Source organism: Carcharodon carcharias, chromosome 18, assembly GCF_017639515.1.
Source record: "Carcharodon carcharias isolate sCarCar2 chromosome 18, sCarCar2.pri, whole genome shotgun sequence".
Lineage (NCBI taxonomy): Eukaryota > Metazoa > Chordata > Chondrichthyes > Lamniformes > Lamnidae > Carcharodon > Carcharodon carcharias.
This window is the reverse complement of record NC_054484.1, coordinates 48,395,257-48,421,076: the sequence shown is the minus strand read 5'-3', so window position 1 is coordinate 48,421,076 and position 25,820 is coordinate 48,395,257. Positions and strand designations below refer to the sequence as shown.

General features: G+C 38.1%; 1 protein-coding gene across 1 annotated transcript in view; it reads left to right on the top strand.

Moving 5' to 3' along the window:
- ltn1 (listerin E3 ubiquitin protein ligase 1) overlaps positions 1-23,769 on the top strand; it is a 139,245-nt gene extending 115,476 nt beyond the window's left edge. The window contains exons 23-30 of the mRNA XM_041210886.1: positions 2,424-2,658; positions 4,614-4,694; positions 6,049-6,235; positions 8,471-8,642; positions 9,471-9,691; positions 14,938-15,132; positions 19,097-19,264; positions 22,184-23,769. Coding sequence (XP_041066820.1) covers positions 2,424-2,658; positions 4,614-4,694; positions 6,049-6,235; positions 8,471-8,642; positions 9,471-9,691; positions 14,938-15,132; positions 19,097-19,264; positions 22,184-22,246 — 1,322 coding nt within the window. The 3' untranslated portion in view covers positions 22,247-23,769. The remainder of the gene's footprint in view (positions 1-2,423; positions 2,659-4,613; positions 4,695-6,048; positions 6,236-8,470; positions 8,643-9,470; positions 9,692-14,937; positions 15,133-19,096; positions 19,265-22,183) is intronic.
- Positions 23,770-25,820: the final 2,051 nt, after the last annotated feature.

The window sequence follows — 25,820 nt, the reverse complement described above, 5'->3', positions numbered from 1 at the left end:
AGTTGTTGAAGTGAACCTTATGGCTGGTACAGGAAGGGGTGAAGGTGTAAAGTGTGGTGGAGAGGTGTCAATCATGTGGGCTGCTTTGTCCTGTTGGTATTGAGCTGCTCGAATGTCCTTGCACTCATCCAAGCAAGTGAAGAGTATACCATCACTATCCTGACTTGCCTTGTAGGTGGTGGAAAGGCTTTGAGAAATCAGGAGGTGAGTTACTCACTGCAGAATACTTAGCCACTGACCTCATAACACAGTGGTTTCTGGGACATTGCTGGGTCCTCATGTTGGACTGAGACTTTCACAAGATTAATTCAAAAGAAAAATACTGCAGATGCTGTAAACCTGAAATAAAACAGAAAATGCTGGAAATGCTCAGCAGGTCTGACAACATCTGTGGAAATAAAAACAGTTGGGCTGACATCCTTTAATCAGAACTAAAGAGGTTAGAGATGCAACCAGTTTAAAGCATGTACAGAGGCAGAGAAGGGGAGGAAAAGAACAAAAGGGAAGATTTAGAGTGGAAGACAGGAAAGATTAAATGGGCTGCAAGGCAAAAACAGAATTGGTACTGGGACAAAAATAGAAACAAAAGATGTGTTCCAACGAAGTGTCAATGGAAAATTACCAACAGCTCCCAACCAAAAATTCAGGATTTATTCACTGCCTCATTACAGCTTTATGAAGTTACCAGTCCTGTTGGGACATTTCACTATTTAGCTGTTAAATAATTGATATAAAAATGTGCAGGAAGGATAGAGATTGCTGCAATACTGATTTAGAGAGACCAAGATAGTAAAAGGAATGAACTGAATGGATAGATGATAATAGTAAATAATATTTCCTTCATTCCTCTCATATTCTTTTAATCAAAATGAGCTAAATGCCCTGCTTAGATTGAACAATTTTAATTGAAAGGTTTGGAATCTTGTCCTAAATCATGCTTCCTGTGCGATGTCTTCATTAATTATATATTTTTTTCTAAAACTGTACCCCAAAGCTTTCTGTGGTTTGCTCACTAATGTGTAAACGACTATAAAATCAAATCAAAGGTTTTTTTTAAAGTTCTTCTCTTGAGGTTAACACATACAATGTAACCAAATACTACTGCGATTATTTTAAGAAGAAAAAGAAGTCGGGGGCAGGGGGTGTGAGTGGTGGCTTTCAGCTAAGTTTCCAAATGCAGTTAACGCATATAGAAAGACAATACAAAATGCCACCATTGGAAGCAAATAATGCTCTGCTTTTTAAAAAGATTTCTTCCATGTTTGAGAATGAAATACCTCAGTTAAGTCACTAGTTAGCCACTAGGAAACATTCCACAGTGGCCTGGGAAAATCTTTCTATTTTTGGCTTCTTATTATTTCTTCAGTCAGTGGGAAACCATTAGTTTTAGAAATAGCTGGTGATCAAAGTCAATATCCACCAGTTCAGGGCCTATCTGTGTGACCAAGCTACAAGTATTTCACAAGTCTGACAGCACCTAGCAAACAGCAGTGTTTTGCAATGGTATTTGTATGGGCCAATGACAGTTTCACAAGATGTTCAGAGTTGTAAGTAATAACCCTCCTAGCTGATTAACCAATTTACACTTTTCAAACCAAAACAAATGTCCTCCTTTTCCACACACTTGTATCACTTCTGAACTGAAATGCTAGTTCCTACCAATATTTGAATGATTTTGTCTGTTAACGCCTTAGATACTGATTTTAAAAGTATAGAAATATGCAAGTCACCACGTGCTAAAGTCCATTATCCTATGCTTTTTATTTGAGAAGCTGAGGTGAAAGGCCAAAACGGTTTTCAGATGGAGGGAGAGGGCATCCAAAAAAACTATTAGTGTTTTAAAAGCCAGAACCCGGTTAATTGGAAAGAGTCATGCTAGTGCAGGTTTACTGTAAGTGACTTTCTGGTTTATGCTCCGTGCTCTGAGAGTAAAGCTACATCTTTACTGTTTTAAAAATGTCAAGCAGTGTTCATAAGTCCATCATGCACCATTAAAAATGTCTCCTGTTTGTTCTAATTTATTTAAATAAAACCATTTATTGGTTAAAACCCAGTGCCTCAAATTGGTAAGTGTTTAGATTGTCTGCAGGTGTTTGGCTGAATAAACAAAGGAGAATTGATGTGGAGAAGTGTAATGTATTCCAGTAGCCAGAGTTCGCAAATAAGGATTTTCTGTTATGATTCATGCTTTATTCTATCGTTCATCTTCAATACTGGACAGAAAAATGTGCATTTGGAACCATACAAGATGCAAGGTCCAGCTACAGAAGTGACCGGTAATTCTGAACCCAAAAGAACATGAGGAGTATGTTGTCTCTTCATGCAGTAGATTGTTGTGTTTAAGGTATTGTAAGAGAAAATCAATTTACAAGGTCTACTTCCTCAAAGTACATCCCTAATTTTTTTTTTTACTTTCCCTACAGCTGAATGCAAAGGAACCATTCTGCTCCCCTCAATGTGCCTGTTAAAAGCCTTAGGTGAAGCTTCTGCACTTATTCCATTGAAGCAGCTGATGAACCACAGTCTACCAGCTAAATTCATTGCTGGTCAGAAAACTAATTTACCTGATAAACTTCAATCAATTCTGAACACATTGGCTCCATTGCTGCTCTGCAAGGCTAGGCCTGTGCAAATTACAACCTACCATATATTGCACAAGTAAGAAAATTAACAGACGTATGCAAGACTAAAATATAGAAATTATGGGGTAGATTTTCATCTTTGACCTCTGTAATATCATGGGACAGGTCAAATAACCTCTAAAGAACCTGCCTGAGTTTCATTCCATTGAATTTGGGTGGGTTCTATAAAGAACCTGCGATCTGCCCTGCCAGATTACTACCCAAGTGATGAAGATGATAATCCACCTCTATATTTTGCCATTGGTGTTTAATCTCAGCATTATATCCAAAGAAGGAGTTTTCTGCAGTGCTGCAACATTAACCCCTCTGACACAATCTGTTCCAATTGAGGTTTTAGTTTGCCAACTAGCTTGTTTATAAGTATATAAAAGGGCTTTCTTTAACATTCTGCCAATGCATTCCCCAATTTGAGATTGATTTTCTTTTACACTATTCGCTGAGCAAGTAATCTGTTCCCAGAATACTTTTAGGACCTGCAAAAGAGTGGTACAGATTGGTTCTCTTTTTGATATTTCACTCACATTGGGAAACAATTGTCTGCCATTCAGTATCTACCCACGAAGTCCAGCTAAAATTGGAAACTTTGCTTGTAGAATTGTAGGATTTTCCCCTTTTTTCTATCAAAGGACAAGAAGTCTCTAAATAATGCAGTACTGATATTTGGTGCTGTTGAACAACTTCAGCTATTTTGTAAGCAGTTCAAATTCAGTTCTTCTATGCAGTCCTACATTGTAACTGAATATATGAAACATATTTTATACCTTATGTTCAAAATTTGATATAGCTACATTGAATGTTCTCACTAAAGTTGTGGGTGTTAACTAAAAAAGAAATAATCACAGGATGCAGCATTGTCAACTCCCTCTTAATGTCACTGCTCAACTATCAGAATTTTGTGCCCTCAGCATTACTTGTAGAAAGACAATAATAGTGCAGCATGTATAAGTGCACAATAAAATTATTGACACATATGATATTTAATAACTGTAAAACCAGAGGTCTACTGTATTTATTTTTTCAGTTTCCTTAAAAACAACTTTATTGATTGTGCTGCAGTTCAATAAGCCATATTCAATTGAATATGAAGCATTGTTTATATACTCTCAGTACCAGTTTTGCAATTATCTCAATATCAGCTTTGAAACTAGATGATTAATCCAGGCAGTTCCACGAGGTGGGCTATTTTTAACTTACTATTTTATGATTACTTATTATTTGATGCCATCATTTGGATGCGATGCTAAACTAAGGTTCCATCAGCTCTCTCAGGTAAAAGATCCAATGGTATCTGAGAAGATGAGCATAATGCAGTCCTGATACAAACCTTGTCTTATCCAGCTAGACAAATTGTACAGTTAGTTAATTAAAAGTAGTTTATATTTCAAGTAATTCTGAAAACCACCATAGTTTTAAAGCTTGGATACAACATTGAATCAGTTATAAGTTAAATGAAATATGGGTTTCTTGGGTTGAAACTGAGAAATCACTGTCCATTCTTCTGTCCAACTGACTGCTACCAGGTTTTGCTGAAGCTACACTGTTTCACCAACTAAAGTGATGTTTCTCTTCCCTTTCCTCTGTCAGCAGCAATGAAATCAGGAATTCACTAAGAAATCACTGAGGCTGTTTATAGTTGTGTCCCATCACTCGTATTGATAACTTCCAATTTACAGCATCACAATGATAAAGGCAACAATTTATTTTAAAGAGGAACTATCCGATTTTATGTTTTAAATAAAGGAAATAAAAACCTAATTTTTAAACAAAATTTGAATGTATAAAAATGCTTGCAGTGTTTGGCCTTGTATATTTATGCTAAGCGGGGCTTTTATTCATGGACAAATTAAAACAAACTTACCAACATTGTACTTTCTCCTTGCACTGCAAGTGGGATGATGATTTTTCAAGTTATACAAAGTTCTTGAGGATAGAAACATTGTGACCAAATTGCTTCTGATTTGTAACCATCAGGTTAATGTCAGAGCTACCTGCCTTTGATCATGAACATCTGAATTCTTATGATGACAATGGGAATGACGAAGAACATGCTTTGTAAGTAATGGCCTAATTCTTTCCCTGAGATCCAAGTAACTTTGACTTCCTGAATACATTTCATTGTTCTTCATTCTACCAATAAATGAAGAAAAAGCTTAGACTCCAAGTGCAGCTGGGTATTAAATAGCTCTATTATTCTTAGTCTATCCTAGAGCTACTTTGAATTACTGCAAATCCTAGTCATGGACACAACTGCTGTTGAGTTTGTTTCTGTACTGCAATGGAACCTGCTTTGTAATATTTCTTCACTTAGAGTTTCACATTGACAACAACATTGAGCACAATACTGAAGCCAATGTTAAAAATAGCTACCAAATTTATGCCAAGGCTAATCCAACGAAAACTGTAAATTACCAGACATTTGTTTGTGAACATTGCATTAATATACAAACACCTTCCAAGTTTACTTGTCTTGGGGAGCTTTACAAAGGCATGTGAATCTGCTAACGAGCTTGTTGCTGACAATTTAGCTCAGTGTATTAGTTCTATAAACAATACAATTTTATTTATTTATGGGATGTGGGCACCATTGGCTAGGCCAGCATTTATTGCCCATCCTTAATTGCCCTTGAGAAAATGATGGTGAGCTGCCTTCTTGAACCGCTGCAGTCCATGTGGTGTAGGTACACCCACAGTGTTTCAGGAGTTCCAGGATTTTGACCCAGCGACAGTGAAGGAACAGTGATATATTTCCATGTCAGGATGATGAGTGGCTTGGAGGGGAACTTCCAGGGGGAGATGCCCTTGCACTTATTGATGGTAGTGGTCATGGGTTTAGAAAGTGCTAAGGAGGCTTGGTGAGTTCCTGCAGTGCATTTTGCAGATGGTAGACACGGCTGCCACTGTGCGTCATAGGTGGAGGGAGTGAATGTTTATGGAAAGGATGCCAATCAAGCTGGTTGCTTTGTCTTAGATGGTGTCCAGCTCCTTGAGTGTTATCGGAGCTGCACTCATTGAGGCAAGTGGAGAGTATTCCATCACACTCCTGACTTGTGCCTTGTAGGTGGTGGACCGGCTCTGGGGAGTCAGAAGGTGAGTTACTCACTGCAGAATCCTAGCCTCTGATCTGCCCTTCTAGCCACAGTATTTTTATGGCTAGTCCAGTTTAATTTCTGGTCAATGGTAACGCCCAGGATGTTGATATAAATTCTGATGAACATATGGCAAAAATAGAGCACTGGTCCATTGAATTAGAAGGTGCTTATTTTCTTATGAAAGTTTTAAAACTGGAATTACTCTTGAAATAGTCATAAATAACCAAGGAACAGATGAACCAATTGACTGTTTTCCTAAGGTAGTGGTCATGTCAATCTTATATATTGTTTTTAAGAGTTTCTTTTTCAACCTTCAGATCACCACCTGCAGCACTTATGTCAGTAATTGGTACTCAGGAGGCAGATTTGGAGAATATTTTCTGTAACATTCCAGTTGGAGAGTACACAGATATTGAGCCACTAAGTGAAGCTTACTATTCCATTCTGGGGTACCTGCTTGCATGGAAGCTGCTTCTCATATTTTTCAAAGCATCACCGTCTGAGGTACATATGTGTAGAATGGGATGCCTTTTAGTGTTTACCATGTTTTATAAATGCATTGTTATTGTTTATAATTACAAATCACACACTCAACATCTGGTAATAGAAAATTGATACTACAGAAACAATTTAGAAAACAAAGGCAAAAAAAATCTGGAACCAACATCAGGTCAATCTATATAAAGATAAAGATCTATAAAGAGAGCTGTCAACATGTAAGGATAATGTCTGAAAGGGTATGTGACCAAAATTATTCTTTACAGTTGTTGACTGCCTTGTGATTTTCTATTTTTGTTTACCGTTTTCTTTTTGTAATTTATGTTTACTTTTGTATGCACAAAAGGAACTGGTCTGGAAAGACAACGCGTACCACATTTGACACATTGACGTTTTTATAGGGGTTAACCTAGGAATATGCTGATGTTAGTGCATCATACCTAAAATAATTGACATAGCTGAGGACTTCCTGCCAATAAAAGTAAAATACTTTGGTATAAACCTGAAAATGTTAAAAAACGGAAGTTGTAAAACGATGCGCATTCAGGTGTCAGCCTTGAATCAGTGGTACAGTTTTGCTTCTGAGTCAGGACGTAATGAGTTCAGGTTGCAGTCAAGTGGCTTAGTGCAGTACCAAGAGGGCACTGCACTGTCAGATGGGGTATCTTTCAGATAAGCCATTAAATTAAGGCCCCATCTATCAGGCGGATGCAAAAGATCCCATGGCACTTTTGAAGATGGGTAGAAGAGTTCTCCCAGTGTTTTGAGCAGTACTTATCTCTCAACCATCATCACTAATCAAACAGATTATCGCATTACTTTTTTTTAACCTTGCTGTGTATACCTTATCTACTGTATTGCCTACATTACAACAGTGACTACACTTGAAAAATGGAAAGTTTTTTTTGGACATGATAGGCAGTATATGATGCACATTTCTTTCTCTGTTTACTGAGCAAGAAAGATGCATTAATTCCACTCATAGCACTAAATTATTTTGATATGAGTCAAATTATTTTCCTAATGTTTAGCTTGAGACTTAGCAATTTTGAGTGTGCGTGTTTTATGATCATAAGTTTTAAAAAAAAAACTATATTATCTATATTTTTCAGTATGCTATAAGTTGAAATATGTTTCTTTTATCTTTGCTCTTCAATGAAAGAAAATGCTCATTTCTAAGCCACTCTTCATAACTTGGAGTTTTACTTCTAAAGGTTATCTTTCCTGTTCTTCACTAAACCGTCTCAAACAAACCAGCCTTTTGACTTTTCCTCTGAGAAGTGCTGTTCCCTGTAACATGTGTTGATATTTGTGAGTGTGTAATATAATATTTCTAAATCACTGAGAAGTACCTCTGAAATGACAGAAATATTCATTGTCACTTTATAACTTTAGGTTAAGTAGCATAATCCAGTTTTTAAAAAATGGATGTTAACATTACCACTTACAAAATGGAAAACTTAACAGACTTGAGGTAGAATCTTACCTATGCCAGGCAGGCTGGGCGGGAGTCGGTGGGGGCGGGTGCGGAGCCAACTGCTGCCCGCAATCGGCTGTGTGCCACCATTTTACACGTGCAGCCGGTAGCACTCTGCTACTTGTGCGGGTAGGGAGAGGAGGGTGAGTCGAGGCCTGCACTCTTTTGCACATGCGCGTGAAAGAGCGCAGCAATCAAGATTAAGTAGATAATAAAAGTTTTTAAAGAATAAAGTAAAAAATGATTTAAACATGTCCCCTCATGTGACAGTGTCACATGAGCCAGAACATGTTTGTGAAGTCAAGAAAATTTATTTATTTATTTTATACAAGCTTCAGGAAACTTCATCCCACCCCGTGGTTGAGGCTTCCTGGAAAATGAGAAGGCTGCTTGGGTTATTCGCCAGCCCGCCAACCTTAAGGTTCGACAGGCAGCGCTGTTAACAACTTTAATTGCTTTTTTAATGTCCATAATAGGCCATTGACATTTCGGCAGGCACGTAGCCGTCTCCAGTGTGTGCCCGCTGAACGAAATATCGAAATGACATGCGATGACATTGGGACACACGCCTGACATCGCGCATCATTTTACACGTTGCCGTGTCGGGCCCGCACCCGCACGCCGACAGCAATATTCTGCCCTTGAAATGATTGTAACTGCATCCCCAATTTTATATAGCAAGATGATGGAAACAAAATAGCACATACCATATATCGAAAATTTACATGGGATAACCATTTTCTTTTGTTTTCCCTGTTCTCTAGTTGCGGGCTATATATGCAACTTATCTTCGTAAGAGTAAATGTTTACACAAATTACTGCAACATCTCTTCAGACTGATGCCAGAAAATCCAACTATTCCTGGACAGATTACTGATTCTGCCAGTAAAGGGTTACGGACACTATTCAGTGAGAAACATGTCATCCTTCTCCAAGGTATAAAAATAAATGAAGATAGAAGAAATTTATTCTAAAGTCAGTTAAACCAGCACTGGCTTTGGCTCGAAGATTTACTGACACTATCTTACAATTTTTCTAAAAGTTGATGTTTAAATAAATATGGAGGGCTGAGTAGTTTAGTTCATTTGGACTTCTGATAACATCAAGGGGCTTTGGTGTGAAGTGGTCTTCTTTGTCCTTATTTTATTATCAAGTTTTGTCCATTTTATCACATTCATATAACACTGTGTGGCAATTCTCTATCACCATCTCTGCCTTAACTCAAATATGTATTAATATTCAGCTGTGTAGGCTCTAAGTTCCCTAATTTCCACCCGAAGTCTCCCCATTTCTCTCCTTTATGACACTCCTTAAAAGTTACCTTTCACCAAACCTTTGGCCACCTGTCCTGATGTTTCTTTGGCTTCGTGATGGTTGTTTGGTCTGATTACACACCCATGAAGCTGCTTGCTATATAGTAAAGGTGCTACAGAAATGCAAATTTTTGTTGTATCTAATCAATCTGCAGTAGACTTTAACACAGTGAACCCTGCATTAATATTGCTGCACCAAAGTAGAAGATATAACCATTTTAAACTTTATTCCAGAAATGCAATTAATTAAAAAATGATAAATGTCTGTGTACTTTCATATATCATTTCTCACTGGCAACAATGAAATATTGAAAAATCAATTTTACTTATAAATGAAAGTATACTCATTGAAAAACTTGAGTTTTTTTAATAATTAGAATTTTGACCTTTAGTTCTCAAGACAATTTTTAATAATTATTAAATTAAGTAATGAGAACTTTTTTTTCACTAGAGACAGAAACCTTAAACACAGAAGTTTCCATGTTGGCTTGTGCTGTATATTATAGCGTTTTGGAAGATTTGCCAGCCACGGTTCGACTTTGGTGGAATAGTCAAGACAAGCGTGTGTCCAGTACAGTGGATAAATACACCAGCAGATATGTCAGCAGCATTCTTTCTTCACAGGAAATTTCAGCTGTGCAATCCAGTACACAAACGTTCAAGAGCATGGTGGTTAGTGATCATTTTTGATATATTCAAAATTCTATTTTGCTGCATGAAAATTTGTGCTCACAATTATTGTAAAGAGCAAACACTAGAGAAATTATTGTGCTTGAACTGAATTTGGAATGATTATTCCCCTATTTTGGTTATTGTGATTTGAAGTAAATGAAATGATGACGTTCTAAAATGATTAATTCCCAGAGATCTCTAAAGATTCTACATATTGTCTACAGACAGACTACTTGATACAGCCTCCACCACTTATAGTCCTCATAGTTAGGGTGGGCAACAGTATATCTTGGACAATTAACGGTATCCATACCACAGATATCAATTACTAAGACACTGCCTATAATGTATTAAACATGCCACTATTCCTCGCAGACTCAGATATTTAATTAAATGTTCATAACAGGACATAGATAGGCTAGCAGAATGCACAGACCAGTGGCAGATGGAACTTAATATAGCAAAGTGTGAGGTGATGTATTTTGTGAGGGTTCATGTGGATTGAGGGTCGCCGGACATATTGAGTCAGTGATAAAGCATATGGGATCTTGAGCTTCATAAATAGAGGTAATGAGTACAAAAATAGGGAAGTTTTGCTGAACCTTCATAAAACTCTGTCTAGGCCACAACTAAAGCATTACATCCAGTTCTATTCACCATATTTTAGGAGAGATGTGTGAGTCCCTGAGAGGGTGCAGAGTAGTTTTAACAGAATGGTTCCAGGGGTGAGGGATTTTAACCACAAGGTTAGGTTGGAGAAGCTGGAATTGTTCTCCTTGGAGCAAAGAAGATAGAGAGGAGATTTGATAGAGATGTACAAGATTATGACAGGTTTAGATAAGGTAGACAAAATTGTTCCCATTAGCTAATGGTACAAGGATGAATGGACACAGATTTAAGGTTTTGGGCAAGAGATGCAGGGGGAATGTAAGAAAAAATGTTCTACACAGCAAATGATATGAGGCTGGTAGAGGCAAAGACAATTAATGATTTCAAAAGAAAATTCGATGGGCACCTGAGGGAAATAAACATGCAAGGCTAAGGTGATAGAGAGGAGAATGGGACTGACTGGATTGCATTACAGATACATGGCATGGAGTCAACGGATTGAATGGCCTCTTCTGTATTTAATGGCTCTATGATTCTATAACTTGCTGAGTTGCAGTTACCTTGGATCCTTAATCCCCTTTAAGTAGCATAGTATTGCTGAAAAAATACATTTTGTCAAAGCTTTTTCTCTTGCATTCATCAGGGCATTTGTAAAAATAGCAATGTCAGGAAAAGTAACAACTTTATACTTTATGAGAAGAGAGTGCTGATTGATTGACAAGTGGACACTGATTAGTAAAGGCGTTGCCATGATGAATGCATCAGTTAATGGTGACTGAGAGTTACCTGCCAAGCTTTGTTTGAATTTTAAACTAGGCGGCTTGACTGATTGCTCAAGGCATTGCCCTAAGGAATAAACCAGCAAATGGCTATCACTTATTTTGTTTAGCTGAAACAGGCACAATGTGTGTACATGTTCTCTTGGTCTGCAAAGAACAGGGCCTTGTGTATTAACATATGTAACTTCCAATGCACACAAATGTGCCACACTGCAAGCCCAACTGATAATGTTAGATTGGTTGTCAGCGTAATTTTTAGCACACTGAGGATTACTTACAAACATTATCTAATCGCAGAATCACATCTTATGTTGGACATTGTTTTGAGTTTTGCAAGCATGGGCTGGTTGGATACGGTCTGTACTTTGCAAGTTGCGAACAGCGGAAGGGACATGCTGTTTGATGCGATCCGCCAGTCTTTGGGATGTACAGCCTATATACCCAGCATCTCACTGGCACAAAAATTCATATACTGCATTACTCATTTGTGTGATGGGCAGAGCATCTTTTTCGCTTGAGGGCAGCACCCTGGCATCCTAACAGAAGCACATCCTAACAGGATCGTATCAAACAGCATGTCCCTTCTGCTGTTCGCAATGGACAAGGTACAGACTAGTGGAGAGTTTTCTCCCTGGTTCCCATTGATTACATGTTTTGCTAGGGCTTCTTAATGCCACATTCCGTCAAATGCTGCCTTGATCTCAAGGGCAGTCACTCTCACATCATCTCGGGAGTTCAGCTCTTTTGTCGATGTTTGAACCAAGGCCGTAATGGGGTCAGAAGCTGAATGACCCTGGTGGAACCCAACCTGAGCTTCAGTGAGCAGGTTATTGCTAAGCAAGGGCTGCTTGATAGCACTGTTGATGACCCCTTCAGTCATTTCACTGATGATTGAGAGTAGACTGATGAGCAGTAATTGGCCAGGTTGGATTTGTCCTGCTTTTTGTGTGCTACTTGGGCAATTTTCCACACTGCCAGGTACATGCCAGTGTTGTAGCTGTACTGGAACAGCTTGGCTACGGGTGCGGCAAGTTCTGGAGTACAAATCTTCAGTACTATTGCCAGAAAATTGTCAGGGCCCATAGTGTTTGCAGTATCTAGTGCCTTCAGCCACCTCTTGATATCACGTGGAGTGAATCAAATTGGCTGAAGACTGGCACCTGTGATGCTGGGGACCTCCAGAGGAGGCCACGATGCATCATCCATTCTGCACTTCTGGGTGAAGATTGTAGCAAATGCTTCAGCCTTATCTTTTGGACTGACGTGCTGGGCTACTCCATCATTGAGTATGAGGATATTTGTGGAGCCTCCTCCTCCAGTGAGTTGTTTATTTATCCACCACCATTCACGACTGGATGTGGCAGGACTGCAGAGCATAGATCTGATTTGCTGGTTGTGGAATCACTTAGCTTTGGCCATCACTTGCTGCTTATGCTGTTTGGCATTTATCATTTTGCAAGTAGTCCTGTGTTGTAGCTTCACCAGGTTGACACCTCATTTTTAGGTATGCCTGATGCTGCTCCTGACATGCCCTCCTGCACTCTTCATTGAACCAGGGTTGATTCCCTGTTTTGGTTGTCATGGTAGAGTGGGGGATATGCCGGGCCATGAGGCTACAGATTGTGGTTGAGTATAATTCTGCTGCTGATAATGACCCACAGCGCCTCCTGGGTGCCCAGTCTCAAGTTGCTAGATCTGTTTGAAATCTATTCCATTTTGCACAAAGGTAATGCCACACAATACGAGGGTGGGTATCCTCAATCTAAAGACAGGACTTCGTCTCCACAAGGTTATCACTCCTATCAACACTGTCATGGAAAGATGCATCTGCTGCAGGCAGGTTTGTGAGGATGAGGTCAAGAATGTTTTTCCCTCTTGTTCCCTCACCCAGTCTAACACCTATGTCCTTTAGGACTCAACCAACTTGGTCTGTGGTGGTACAACCGAGCCACTGTTGGTGGTGGACATTTAAGTCCCCCACTCAGAGTACATTCTGCACCCTTGCCACCCTCAGTGCTTTCTCCAAGTGGTCTTCAACATGGAGGAGCACTGATTCATCAGCTGAGCGGAGCGAGGTAACCAGCAGGAGGTTTCGTTGCCCTGATGCCATGAGATTTCATGGGAGCCAGAGTCTAATTTAGAGAGAAAAGAAAGCACAAGGGTAAGGATGAAAGTTGAAGAGGCACTTCTGTGCTGGTCTCAGAATGCGTTTGGGAGAGATGTTCTCCCCAGTGGCCCCCTTCTAACCCAAAAAAGTCAAACAGTTGGCTGAAACACTGAGGAGACTTGATTTTAATCCCTGTGAGGGGTGACTTCAGAGATGAAAGTTGTTCCATCACAGACACAAAGAAACGTATCTGAAATGGCACAGGTGCAGAGCAATGGCCAGATAATATATTGCCTCTGCAGCTCAAAGTTGTGAACTATGGAACATTTTCAACTGTGATGAGACTGGTGTTTAGGTATGTTGTCTATGGCTCACTTGCCTTCAAAGATAAATCTCTGCTTGGCCAAATAAAAACTATGGAAAGAATTTCAGTCATGACTTGCTGCAAGGCAGATGGCGGCATCAGACCAGATGTCAGAGAAAGAATTAACTCAGCTGCGTTACCTTCGTGTCCATAACATTTCACCTGAAACTTGATACCAATGAAATAAGAGAGGATATTGCTACAATGCAACGTCAAAATGATGATAAGGGCGAACAAGACTCTGATGAAAAGAACAATATTTGCTCTGTATTTCTGACATTGTGGTGTGCCAAGGGTCAGCACCCTGATAGAGCCAGACTGCGGCATGATGAAGAAAATGAACATTTGACTCCCATATTACCAGAGACAAATGTTGCAGACTTGAATTACAGAGTTCTTAGGCACTAACATGTATAACTACTGTGGTATAAAGTTAAGTACATTTATAATCTTTTGTATGCATAATTTATTTACTTTAACTTAAAGTCCTTAGCAGTTGTGGTTTAAATGTGGTTTGCAAATCTGCATACACTCTAGTTTGTTTGCACTTGTGTGGAGCATAAATGCCAAATTACCTGTTTCCATGCTGTACATTCAATGCAACCTGGATTTGGCATTCTGAATTTGAAGTTGATGTTTGAGCAGTGCTAATCCTTTTAATCATCTACTTCATATAGAGGGAAAACAGCGTTTACACCAACTAACCCGCTATAAGCTGTGGGAATTGTATATAATTTTTCTAGGCGATGATGCTGCTTTTGTCATTAGTATCTCCATAAATTCTTAATTTCTCTACTCCACTGAAATAAAACTTACATAAATATATTCTAATCTTTGTCCAATAACCACGCTCTGTGGCAACCAGAGAACAACGGGTGACGATATTGATTGTGTTACACTCACTTTTAAAATTGTATTAATGTTTGTTCAGCCACTTACACAGCTGTAGAACCACAATCAGTCCTGCAAAACACCGTGTGCCAAAAGAGCTCTTCGGCAGTGTTACAAAAATTGTATTGCAATTGCATTGGCCTTGTCTTTTTCACCAATAGTACTTCCACAGATTTGGGGATACTGGTGGTATCACTCATCAATCTCCATCCTAGCCAGACTTTCTTGATCCTTTTATTTGTGCTTAGGATCATGTGAAAATCACAGATCTGTATTTCAGGTTTATTGCTATTAAACTTCTAGTTACTATTGCAAGTAGTGCTTCTGCTTTTTTTTTGAATTACCGTGTACATTTATAAGATTGATCATATGGTTGGAACACGTGATATATATCCAGCTACTAATATACTTATAACAAATTTGTCTGTTCTGAAAGGTGTAAAAATTTGGCATTGCGCTGTTCAGGTTTTCAGATGCTTTTTTTGTTTCATAATAGGTGAAAGCTCGTCCTGTAGCCCGAGAGGTACATGCTACCTATTCTGTGGATGATATATTCATTGAGCTTATCATACAGTTACCAACAAACTATCCTCTTGGGTCAATTACTGTAGAAAGTGGGAAACGAGTTGGTGTGGCTGTTCAGCAGTGGCGCAACTGGATGTTGCAGCTAAATACATTTCTTAATCTTCAGGTACTGTAAGATTAAACACAATGGAATATTTTAATTAGCTGATACATGTTTTAAACACTAACCTACATTATGTAACCAGATTAACTTTATTGTAAATTGATTTCAAAGAGTTTCTTTCCCTTGCTTCACTGAATATTTTAGAATTATTTTCTCCTGTGCCTTGTACATGTTTTGTTCAGAGATAAGATGGAAGACATATTCTTCAAAGTGGGCACTGCAGCTGCACAGGCATGGTGCAAGTTGGCTTTATTTGCCTTTTTTTTCCCTTTTTAGCTGGCTGGAATAAACCTGAAAATTTAAAGGATCCTAAGATATCAACAAAGCTTTAGTTTTTGGATCTTTGAGATCGTGTGACACATACATTTGTTTTCTGTAGGAAATTAACCCCACCCACCAGTAGATAGCACTACATAGGTCGACATGGCATATAGGATGACCCCACCTTTTCGGCTCAAAAATGCCAGTTTAGGCCTGTACTTGACATTTAAATCAACCTCCACCCCCCCCCACCCAACCCTTTTCTGCTAATAAATTTCCTTAGTCTACCTGGATTAAAGCAGTTTTGAAGGTATCAATTTTTTTTAAATGTAGCATGACTATATGAATTCAATCATGCCATGGGAAAACATCATCGAACTTTACAGTTTCATGAAAAAAGATGATTTACAACTTTAAAAGAAATCATTCACCAGTTTATGGAAACTATAAAACCATCCAGCGGACAAAGCTCCATGGATGATGACATTAGCTCTGGGGATTGCTGTAGCCCGCAGTAGTTTAGCAGGGATTATTCACTGAAATGTGAGGCAGGGACACTGGTAAATAGTAAAAGTGCCTTAAAGGCTATTGGAATTGGATTTCAGTGTATGTCTGAAAAGAGTCTTAATAAATGAATGGATTTTATATTAACTGAACGTGCACAATTTCAATTGATTTCAAGCAGGAACTTGAGTTTTTATGGAGTTACGTGCATCAGTTGGTCAAATACAGATCGACAGTTCCCTATGTTGTTTTTCTATTGATAGATTATAATAGAGAGAGGAAAAAGCTTGAATTTTTGCAATAGAGTTTAATATATGTTCAGTACATCTGTTACCTTTGCTGGGTGCGGTCAGACAGGCATAAAGTGATTTATTTTATTTTCATGTCTATTGCAAGGCACCAGAATAAACTGGATTTATCAAATAAAATATTGAAAATAGTCTTCCTCCCCAAAAGGAATAGAGTTTGGTTTTGCATTCTTCCCACGTAAGTGGTATACAATTTTTCAGTGCCTCCCAAAGGAGATGAGACGGAGTATTTGCATTCATTGTTGCTACTTAGCTTCACACTTTTTTTGCGCCGTGATCTACAGTAGATAGAAAAATACCTTTTGAAGGGTATTAAGTAAATTATAAACCCACCCAGATAGCAGTTTGGAGGGAAGAAATCCTCTGTTCATGATGAGCAACTGATACAATACATTTTATAGTGAACGTTAATAATAGATCTTCTGTTGAGCTGTTCAATTTAACTACACTGTAAGGAAACTCCAGGATAAAAACCAAAAAAAGCACATCACTTAAGCCTACCTAGGAATCCCTTTTCACCTTGAGAGAAGCAATAATCTTCCCCTAAATTGTTGACAACTCTGGAAAATCAATCTTCTTGAGTCCATCATTTTTCAGCAGTGCTAAAATGCCATCATTGGTTGCATCTGCTCATCCTGTCTTTCCTATTTTCCCAACATGCATTTGTATTCTTTTAACCTATAATTTATGTGTAATATAAAAATTTCATCTTTGTAAACCAGTGTCTTTAAAATATATTTTTAAATATTTCTATCTGTCCTCCCCTTAAGCATTCCACATTTGGCAATTTGTGAGTGGTTAACATGTATTTTAGCTCTCATTCATTACTTTAAAATTTCACCTCACCCCATCTTCCCCAGTCCTCTCTGTTCCTACATAAAGGGTTTTTTAATTGGGTCTAAAGTGGCTGTGTTTTCTTAGGAACAGCTTGGTTACAAAATAGGTTATCACTTTTATCTTATTAATGTGCTGAGAAATTTGTGAAAGAAAGACCTTTAGCTTCCCAGATGGTCCAGTCAGTAAAGGCACCATCCCCACAACACTTAACAGAGAGATGGAGTTGTTTCACTCTATTCAATAACTAGCAAAAATATAGAGCGAGATTAAAGAGGATTGCCTAGTGGTGTAGTTGTATTGACTTTTTTTTTGCTATGAGGCTCCACACTTATGGCGGGATTTTCCGCACCTTCCCGCTGCTGTGATCTTCCGGTCCCGCTGCAAGTCAGTGGACTTCTGGCTGGGGCCCCGCCTCACCCATGGCGGGTCCCGCCCGCAACAGGGCCAGAAAATCCCGGCCTTAGTCTCCACCGAATTAACGGATCTCAGACATTATGGCATTGTGGACATTTGTATTTGGCTCAGTGTTCTTGAAATTAAGGTGGGGAAAATCAGCTGGGGTTCCAGCTATTCACTGACCCGAATTTCAAAGTGTGAGTTTGAAAACTTCAGATGAAAACAGGATTGAGCTTAACTGTGATCCCTTCCACTGCTGAACAATTTACCAGCACTCACTGTTGAAGTTCCCACATCAAGATAGGCTGTTTAGACAATATACTGGAGGGCTGTTGGCACCCATGTAATTGTGCTCCAACAACAGTCAGATGTAAACGGGACACAATGACCCCAGTCAACCTTGCTTATGCTGTGACAAATGACCGTCGTTTAATGCATTGCTCTTTGGAGACCTTCTGGTGCAGCAAAATATCAACTATATTAACCACGACGAGAATTAACGAAGAAAATTAGAGTGCAAATCTATCTGTGGTGGGGAAGAAGGCAGTGCAATCCATGGAGGGGAATCAGAAGCCTCAGTGTTACAGGGTGGGAGGGGAGTAAAAGTGCCTTAAAGGCTATTGGAATTGGGTTTCAGTGTATGTCTGAATAGAGTCTTAATAAATGAATAGATTTTATATTAACTGAACGTGCACAATTTCAATTGATTTCAAGCAGGAACATGAGTTTTTATGGAGTTACGTGCATCAGTTGGTCAAATACAGATCAACAGTTCCCTATGTTGTTTTTCTATTGATAGATTATAATAGAGAGAGGAAAAAGCTTGAATTTTTGCAATAGAGTTTAATATATGTTCAGTACATCTGTTACCTTTGCTGGGTGCAGTCAGACAGGCATAAAGTGATTTATTTTATTTTCATGTCTATTGCAAGGCACCAGAATAAACTGGATTTATCAAATAAAATATTGAAGGATTGTAAGGGTATGGGGGTGTGGGGGTCCAAGCTTGGGGAGGTTGCCCAAGCTGGTACGTGGAATCTAGCATGTAAGTGGAAAGGCATTTCTCCTCTTGGATCCAATAGTCTATATGTGGTTATAGCTGCCGTGTTTCCTGAGGCTCGGGAAACTCGGCCGTCCACAGTTAAATTCAAAATCATGTATCCTCATTATAATATTTAAAATCCCAACCCATTTTCTTGGAGCAGGTTGGTCAATTGCCCCCACATCCCCAACCCAGCCTTCCCATCTCAAATGGATTGGTGTCAGGATTCTTATTTTTAATCTTTTCACCCACCCACACTTCCACCGCCAGCCACCTGACCTACATCCACCTGTTATTGACATAATGAATTTTTACACTATTTTCTGTTTTTATTGTGATTTTCTGCTTGGTTAATTGGAGCAGTGCAAACTGACTGCCAAATGAAAGCAAAGTAAGGTCAACATAATTGACAAACATGAGACAATTCCCAATTAATTAAATCATTTATCTATTATGTATCAGCCAGTGCAGTAATTATTTATAGTATTGGTTATTTTTTATGTTGATATATCCATTTAAAATGGTGTAAAAACTTGAATACAAATTAAAATTATTGTAGTTCCTGTAGCATTTGTAATTAACTGTGCACTTCTTATTGCTACACGTTGCTTTTTTATAGAACGGCAGCATCATGGAAGGTCTTGCATTGTGGAAGAGCAATGTGGATAAACGGTTTGAAGGAACTGAGGAATGCATGATCTGCTTTTCAGTAATTCATGGTTCTAACTATTCGCTTCCAAAGAAAGCCTGCAGAACCTGCAAAAAAAAGTTCCACTCAGCCTGCTTGGTAAGCAGTTTAAGCTAGAAAAACAATTTTAGAATTGTCAAACAATGCCAGTAAGCAAATTAAATAGGCAAATCCATTTTGATGTCAGGGCATTTAGTTCCTCAAACGATGCTTAAAAGTTGTAGATTCTATATTGGTATCAGGAAGGCAGTGAACATTGAAAGATCTTTCAGTTTTTTTTAATAGAGTACTCTCACTAATAATGGAGGACAGATTACTTTGTACTATGTATAATTGATTAAAGGGACAAGTTTCTGCTGTGCTTCACCTTTTGTGTTATTGTAATGAATTGCATCTCAAACACGAACAAGATTATTAGTTTTCGTTTAAGTGCAGTTATTGATGTTTGTTACAAAGGATTGAGATGGTAGTAAACAACTGAGTAGTGCATAAGAATTTTTTTACATTGGTTCTTGGGATGCAAAGACAAGAGTAGAAAAAACAATAGCAAGACAGCATTTATTGTCCATCCTTGCAGGCATTAAAAGGCAACCAGTATGTGGGACTGGAATCATGTGTAGACAAGACCAGGTACAGGTGGCAGATTCCCTTTCTTGAAGGCTATTAATGAACCAGTTGGGTTTTGAAATATATCCTGTGTGTTTTTTCTCTCATATACATGAACTTCACGATCTGACTTATGATCCTGGCCGATGTCACAACTGGTCAAGCCTGATCCCAGGGTGAAACCCGGCTTGATAGATCCTAACTTTTATTTGTTTGTTTAGATACGTGGAGAGTAGCTACTGAAGAAGGTCATAGGAGTCAGCTGATGAACTTTTAACAAAAGGATAAAACATTTATTAAACAAGAAACAATGAACTATAGTACAATACTCCTTCACCCAACAACAATAGGTGACCTGTGGTCAGGCGTATCACACTCTGAAACCAAGTGACAGATGCCACCCCAAACAGATGCTATAGATCTCTCATCAACTCTCCCCAGACATTTGTTACACCATGAGTCAACCAGCCTCACTGAACTCCGTCTTTCACAACAGGGTTTACAGTCTCCACTCTCCAAGAACTCATTTTGGAATCTTCTCCCAAACCGACGCCTTCCGCAAGGGTTCACCTCCAGGGTTTCGAACTTTCCTTCTGATGTTTCTCTCCCCTGGATCACCACATGCATTCAAGCTTCCTTCTATGCATTCTCTCTTTCCAACTTAGACGCCAACAGTACACCACTGCTACACATGCCCATAGCAAAGAGTTACACACCTTCAGCTGTCTCTTTGGACCTTATCACTTCTCACAAGCCTTTATATCACTTTAAATCTGCTTTCTGCAGCTTTCATCTCTTTAAATTTGAAGCTTGGAGCCTTCCCCTGCTCCTCACTCATAACTTCACTTAAAAGGACCTTTTCCAGGTTCCTGTCCTTCCTTTGACTAGAAGGTGGTCTTAGGACTTTCTCCTGTTCCACTCCCCTGGATTTGGGACTTCTTTAGCTTGGATCTTGCTATCTGTCCCTTTGTTCCAGTCTCTCTCTGGCAGCTACTTTCAACCAATTTTTCTTTGGAATTGGCTACCTGAGCCTTCTAGACTGCTTCTTCTTGGCAGTTGCGCCCAGCTGACCTCAAAATTGCTGTTTCTTTAGTTTTTCTGCATGTGTGGGTGGGGACTGCCTCTCTGGACCCCTGTTCCTAGGCAACAGCACAGTTTTTTCTACTCTTGTGTTTGCTTAACTTTACAAGTCACAAAACTCATTAGAAATTCAGGCACCTTTTAAAGTGAAACTAAAACTCAGCTTGACCTTTTCTTAACACACAAATATAGAAATACAGATCAAACTTAAACTATAAAGCTAAAACTCATAACACCCACAAGTACAAATATAACTTATTTAAACTATCTCTATTTCCTAACACACTGTATGCAAATGTGAAACCCACTGCCTTGAATTCTTAAAACCACAGTTTTATTCAGTTTCTTTACTCCCTCACAAGAAATTGTCACTTTGAAGCATCAGGGAACATAGCAGAAATGGAAGTGCAATACTGTTTTTGCAATAATGATATCTTAAGAGAACTTCTCATTTAACTGCTTTCATTTGAGGATTACATCCTAAATTGTCTAGAAGCACTGTTGTAAGTATTGTCCTAAACTTAATTGGCCCACCGTCACTTTATTAATTGTGACTGTTTTTTCATCTTGGGACCAGTGAGGAGTAACATTGGTTAAGTAAATGAGTGCTTTAACCCACGTTGCATTGATCATGTAATTTATGAAAACAGATTTATTTATCCCAGATTACTTGTCTACTCAAAAGATATTAGCGGTATTCGATTTTTTAAAACAGCCTATAATGTCTTCCCAAACTATTAATCCTTAGACTGCCTGCAAACCAGAGAAATGACATTCTTTCTGTGATGATGAGTTTTTTAAGCTTCCAGTTCACAAATGAATATAACTTCATATATCAGGAGTTTCATTACTACAATAACAATTACTATTTTAACTAAACTAAAATAATTGTTTAAAAGGCAATTTTAATTAAAAAGAAAAAAACTAAAAACTTTACACTACCTTGCCCCTTATTCCCATCATATACTTGCCCCAACTTTTTTAACTTTAAATGTATTTTTTCCATCAAATTCATCTTCACTAACACAAAAATCTTCTACCTATTTCTTCTTCCTCTTTGCTCCATCACCCGTTTTGGAGCAGAGAGAAATTCTCAATAAATTGAATTTTTTTGCCTGTTTGAAAGCTTGCAATATCAAGATTGAACTGGCCCAGTTCAATTTTCAATTAAAGATAAAAATGAGGAAAAATTTGACTGTGTGTTTACATACAAAATACTTGCTTTTAAGTTCTGAGTAAATCTCAGGCAATTTCTGCAATGTTTTTATCTTTTTCTGTAACAATATTAAACAGTAATCTATTTGTTAACTTTTTTAATTTTTATGTTTACAGTACCGATGGTTTACTTCCAGCAACAAGTCTTCATGCCCACTATGTCGAGAGATGTTCTTTTGAGACAGTTTGGCTTTTCTCCTCATATTGCCACTGCATAGTGGAGTCTAAGAGAATTGCAGTGATGAAGTGCATCAATCAAGGGCTTTATGATGGTCAGAAATTGGCAATATTTGAATATCACAGCAGAAACTTTTTTTTAATATGGTTAGCCTCTAATACAAAACAGTAATCTTGAAGTATTTGTGTCAACATTTAAAAGACATCAGTAATTTTCCACAATTAAATTTATCAATGAAATGAATGGCAGTAAATATAATTGTTTCCCTCCCTCCCCGCATTTATTTTAAGAGAAAGCCCCTCTTCTATCCATCCCCATGCTCCAATTTGTCTTCTGCTTCTATATGTTCATTGGTTCTATTGTGGATCAGCTACTGGGAAATAAATGCATAAGAGTTACTTTAGAATGACTCTCCTTTTATCTCCTCCCATATTGTGGGATAGTGCCTGGTTTTTACTCAGCAATAGGTGATCAGACATGCAAACTATCACACCACCTAATAAAACAAGGTGGTTTTAAAATCATTACTGTTAATTTCTTTGTAATATAAAATATTCTGTGACAGGAATCTTATTCAGCAGTAAAATTGTAAATAATGAATACATAGTGTTAATGCGTAATCCCTGCACCAGTCAATTTTGTTTTATCTATAGTTTTAAGTCTCTTCAATCTCATACAATTGTCACCTGTAAAGAGTGGTGTTCATACTAAAATTATACTGGCTATCAATTATAATACTTGATTATTGCTGAACAAATGGTCCAGCTTTTTTCCTCCAGAACAAACATTGGAATTGTCAATTGTAATCTGCGCCACTGCGATAACCTGTTTGTATGCAGGACTACCACTTTATAAGTACTGTGCAATGGGGTGTGAGGTTACACATGCTTAAATCTTTCATCTAAAATTCCTCTGCTCTTTCAGCAGAAATGATAACTCACTTATTTTGAATACATTAGCATTTCAACTAGCATAGAGAGAGAAATTTCAGCTATCATGCATTGAAATTCCATGGCAATGTTTTAAGACCTAATTTCTTAGGGTAATTATGGGATTTTAAAATCAAAAGCTGAATTTAAATAGCGCTTTTCATAACTCTCAGATATTCCAAAACATTTCACATTTAAGGAATTACCAAAAAAGTGGAATGGCTTGGTAATTTGGTAGTCATTTTGTAATGGCAAAGTTCCATGAACAACAATTGTACATATGTCCAGTCACCTTGTTTTATTGGCGACAGTTGAGGGAGGAATGCTGACCAAAACACTAAGAGAATTCCCAATTCCTCTTTCGAGTATTGCCAGCCACAATTTTAACATCTCATATTTTAATATCTACTCTAAAGGACGTGACTTCCAACAATGTAGCATTGATCAATATTACCCTGAAATGTTGGCCTAGATTGTGTGCCCAAGTCTTGGCCTGGGACTGTAGTACACAATTTTCTGATACAAAAGCAAAAGAGTATCAACTGAGTCAAGTTGACACAACAAACAAAATCACAATTAAACCCATTTTTACAAGTTTTATGTTATTTTATACTGATTAAAATGTTACCATCCAAATTCTGAACAGTGAGATGTATACAAATGAAGAGTCCAACTGTTGTGGAATGGAAATAGGATGAGCAAGAGCTATGAGCTGAAAACCCTGTTAGTTGTAGGTTTGTAATACCTACACTTGATTGTGAAGTCTTTGAATATACAAGTTCTGATTGCTTAGTATATATTGAACTGCATCATCAACAAACCTGTATCATTCCATCAGAGAAAGAAGATTTTAACACACATTTCCTAGTATTAGTATTTGCCATTTTAAAGTTTGCAAATTGAGCATCCAGGCTTCCATGAAATTTCCAATGAGACACTGTAGCTAACTGCTGGGCCAGATTTCTGGTCATTGCTGAAAAAGGATAAAGAGCTGGGTAGAAATTTGTCTGGACTCTGTACCAGAAGCTTTTGTGATGCAAAGAATTGCATTGTGCTTGAACTTATTTTTGCAATATGATTGAAAATATTAATTACAATTAAATGTGAATATTAATTGAAGGTTTGACTAAAACCAGTGTATACAGAGAGTGTGATAAAACAAAACTAATTCAAATGGATCTGACTTTATAAAAGCTACTAGCACAACCTTGTAACACTGGATGCTTATCGAGAAACCATATAAAGCTCACTGTAATGTTACTCAAATATTTATGTTGAGGGAATAATACATTGTTGGGTAGTTATTTACTCTGAAGTCCTTTAACAATAGATCAATTAAGCTATTCAAAAATAAATCACAATTGTTACCAGGAATTAAGAAACAATAGGTGTAGTCAAATTTTTGATAGCAAATATTCTGATAGTAAAAGGGAAATGTTACTGCAGTCAAATGGGGAAGGAAACAACTAGCATTCATATACCATAGATAGTGGCATATAAGTTGACCCAGCATGTGAGATCTTTCTGCTAAGAAATGTTATGCTCACGTTAGGAGTTAGCCTCAATTGTTCCCCTCAGAAATGCACACTTTACTCACCTTGTAAGTCGATGTATGTGATGAAGCAGGCGGTATGGGCCGTGTTGCCAAGCTGATGCATGGGAGTTTAAGACACACCCACACAGAGCAGACCATGAGATTGGTGAACAGAAATGGGTCCCCTGGCAAAAAGAATGAAGTACAAAACTGGTGTCCAACTAAAGGTCGTAACATTTGCTTACTCATCAAATATCTGCTGCAGCGAGGGAATTCAGTGTTAGCAAAAAAATGATGCGAGAATAGAATAAGGAATCAGCTCGAGCAATGCGCCACAAGAACGGGAACCAGCCACTGGCCTGATTTTGAAAAGTACGTATTGGAACGAATCCTTGAAAACCATCAGAATGTTTACATCTCCACTAGAAATGCAATGTGTATGTATGCACTTAAATAGGCCAAATCAAACTCTGAGTCCAGCAATGATCCAGAGCAACAGCTAGTTGGTGTACCTGCTTTACAGGAAGAAAATGTTTAGTGTTGCGGCAGAAGACCAAGGTCACTAGACTACCAAAAACTTCAATACCAAAATGATCAATTCTAGCAATTCATCATCCGACAGCAGTAAAACATGAGTACCCGTAAATCACATTGGAAATATGGATGAAATGCCCATGAATTTCTATGTGCCAAGCAACTGAACTGTGGAATGGAAAGGTTTGAAAACTCTTCTAGTGAAAACCGCAGGACATGAGAAGAAAAGATTCACGGTGGTACAAGCCTGCTTGGCCGACAGAATGTAATTAAAGCCTATGGTAAAATCATGCCAAAAATCAAGTTCCCTACAGGAGTTTGGTGCATGTTCATGACAACAGTTGGATGGGTGAGGATGGAGTGAAGTTGTTCGATAATAATGATAATCGGTTTATTGAAGGGTCGTCATTATGGCAGGTACCGAATTGTGATGACAATACAAATAAAAGAAGTAATCATAATTCATAAGATAGTTGTAGACATTCATAAAAATAAAAATTGAAATATAAAATAATAAAAGGACTGCATAATTATTTCAGTATACAAATAATTACAATGCAATGCAAAATGTAGGTCTCC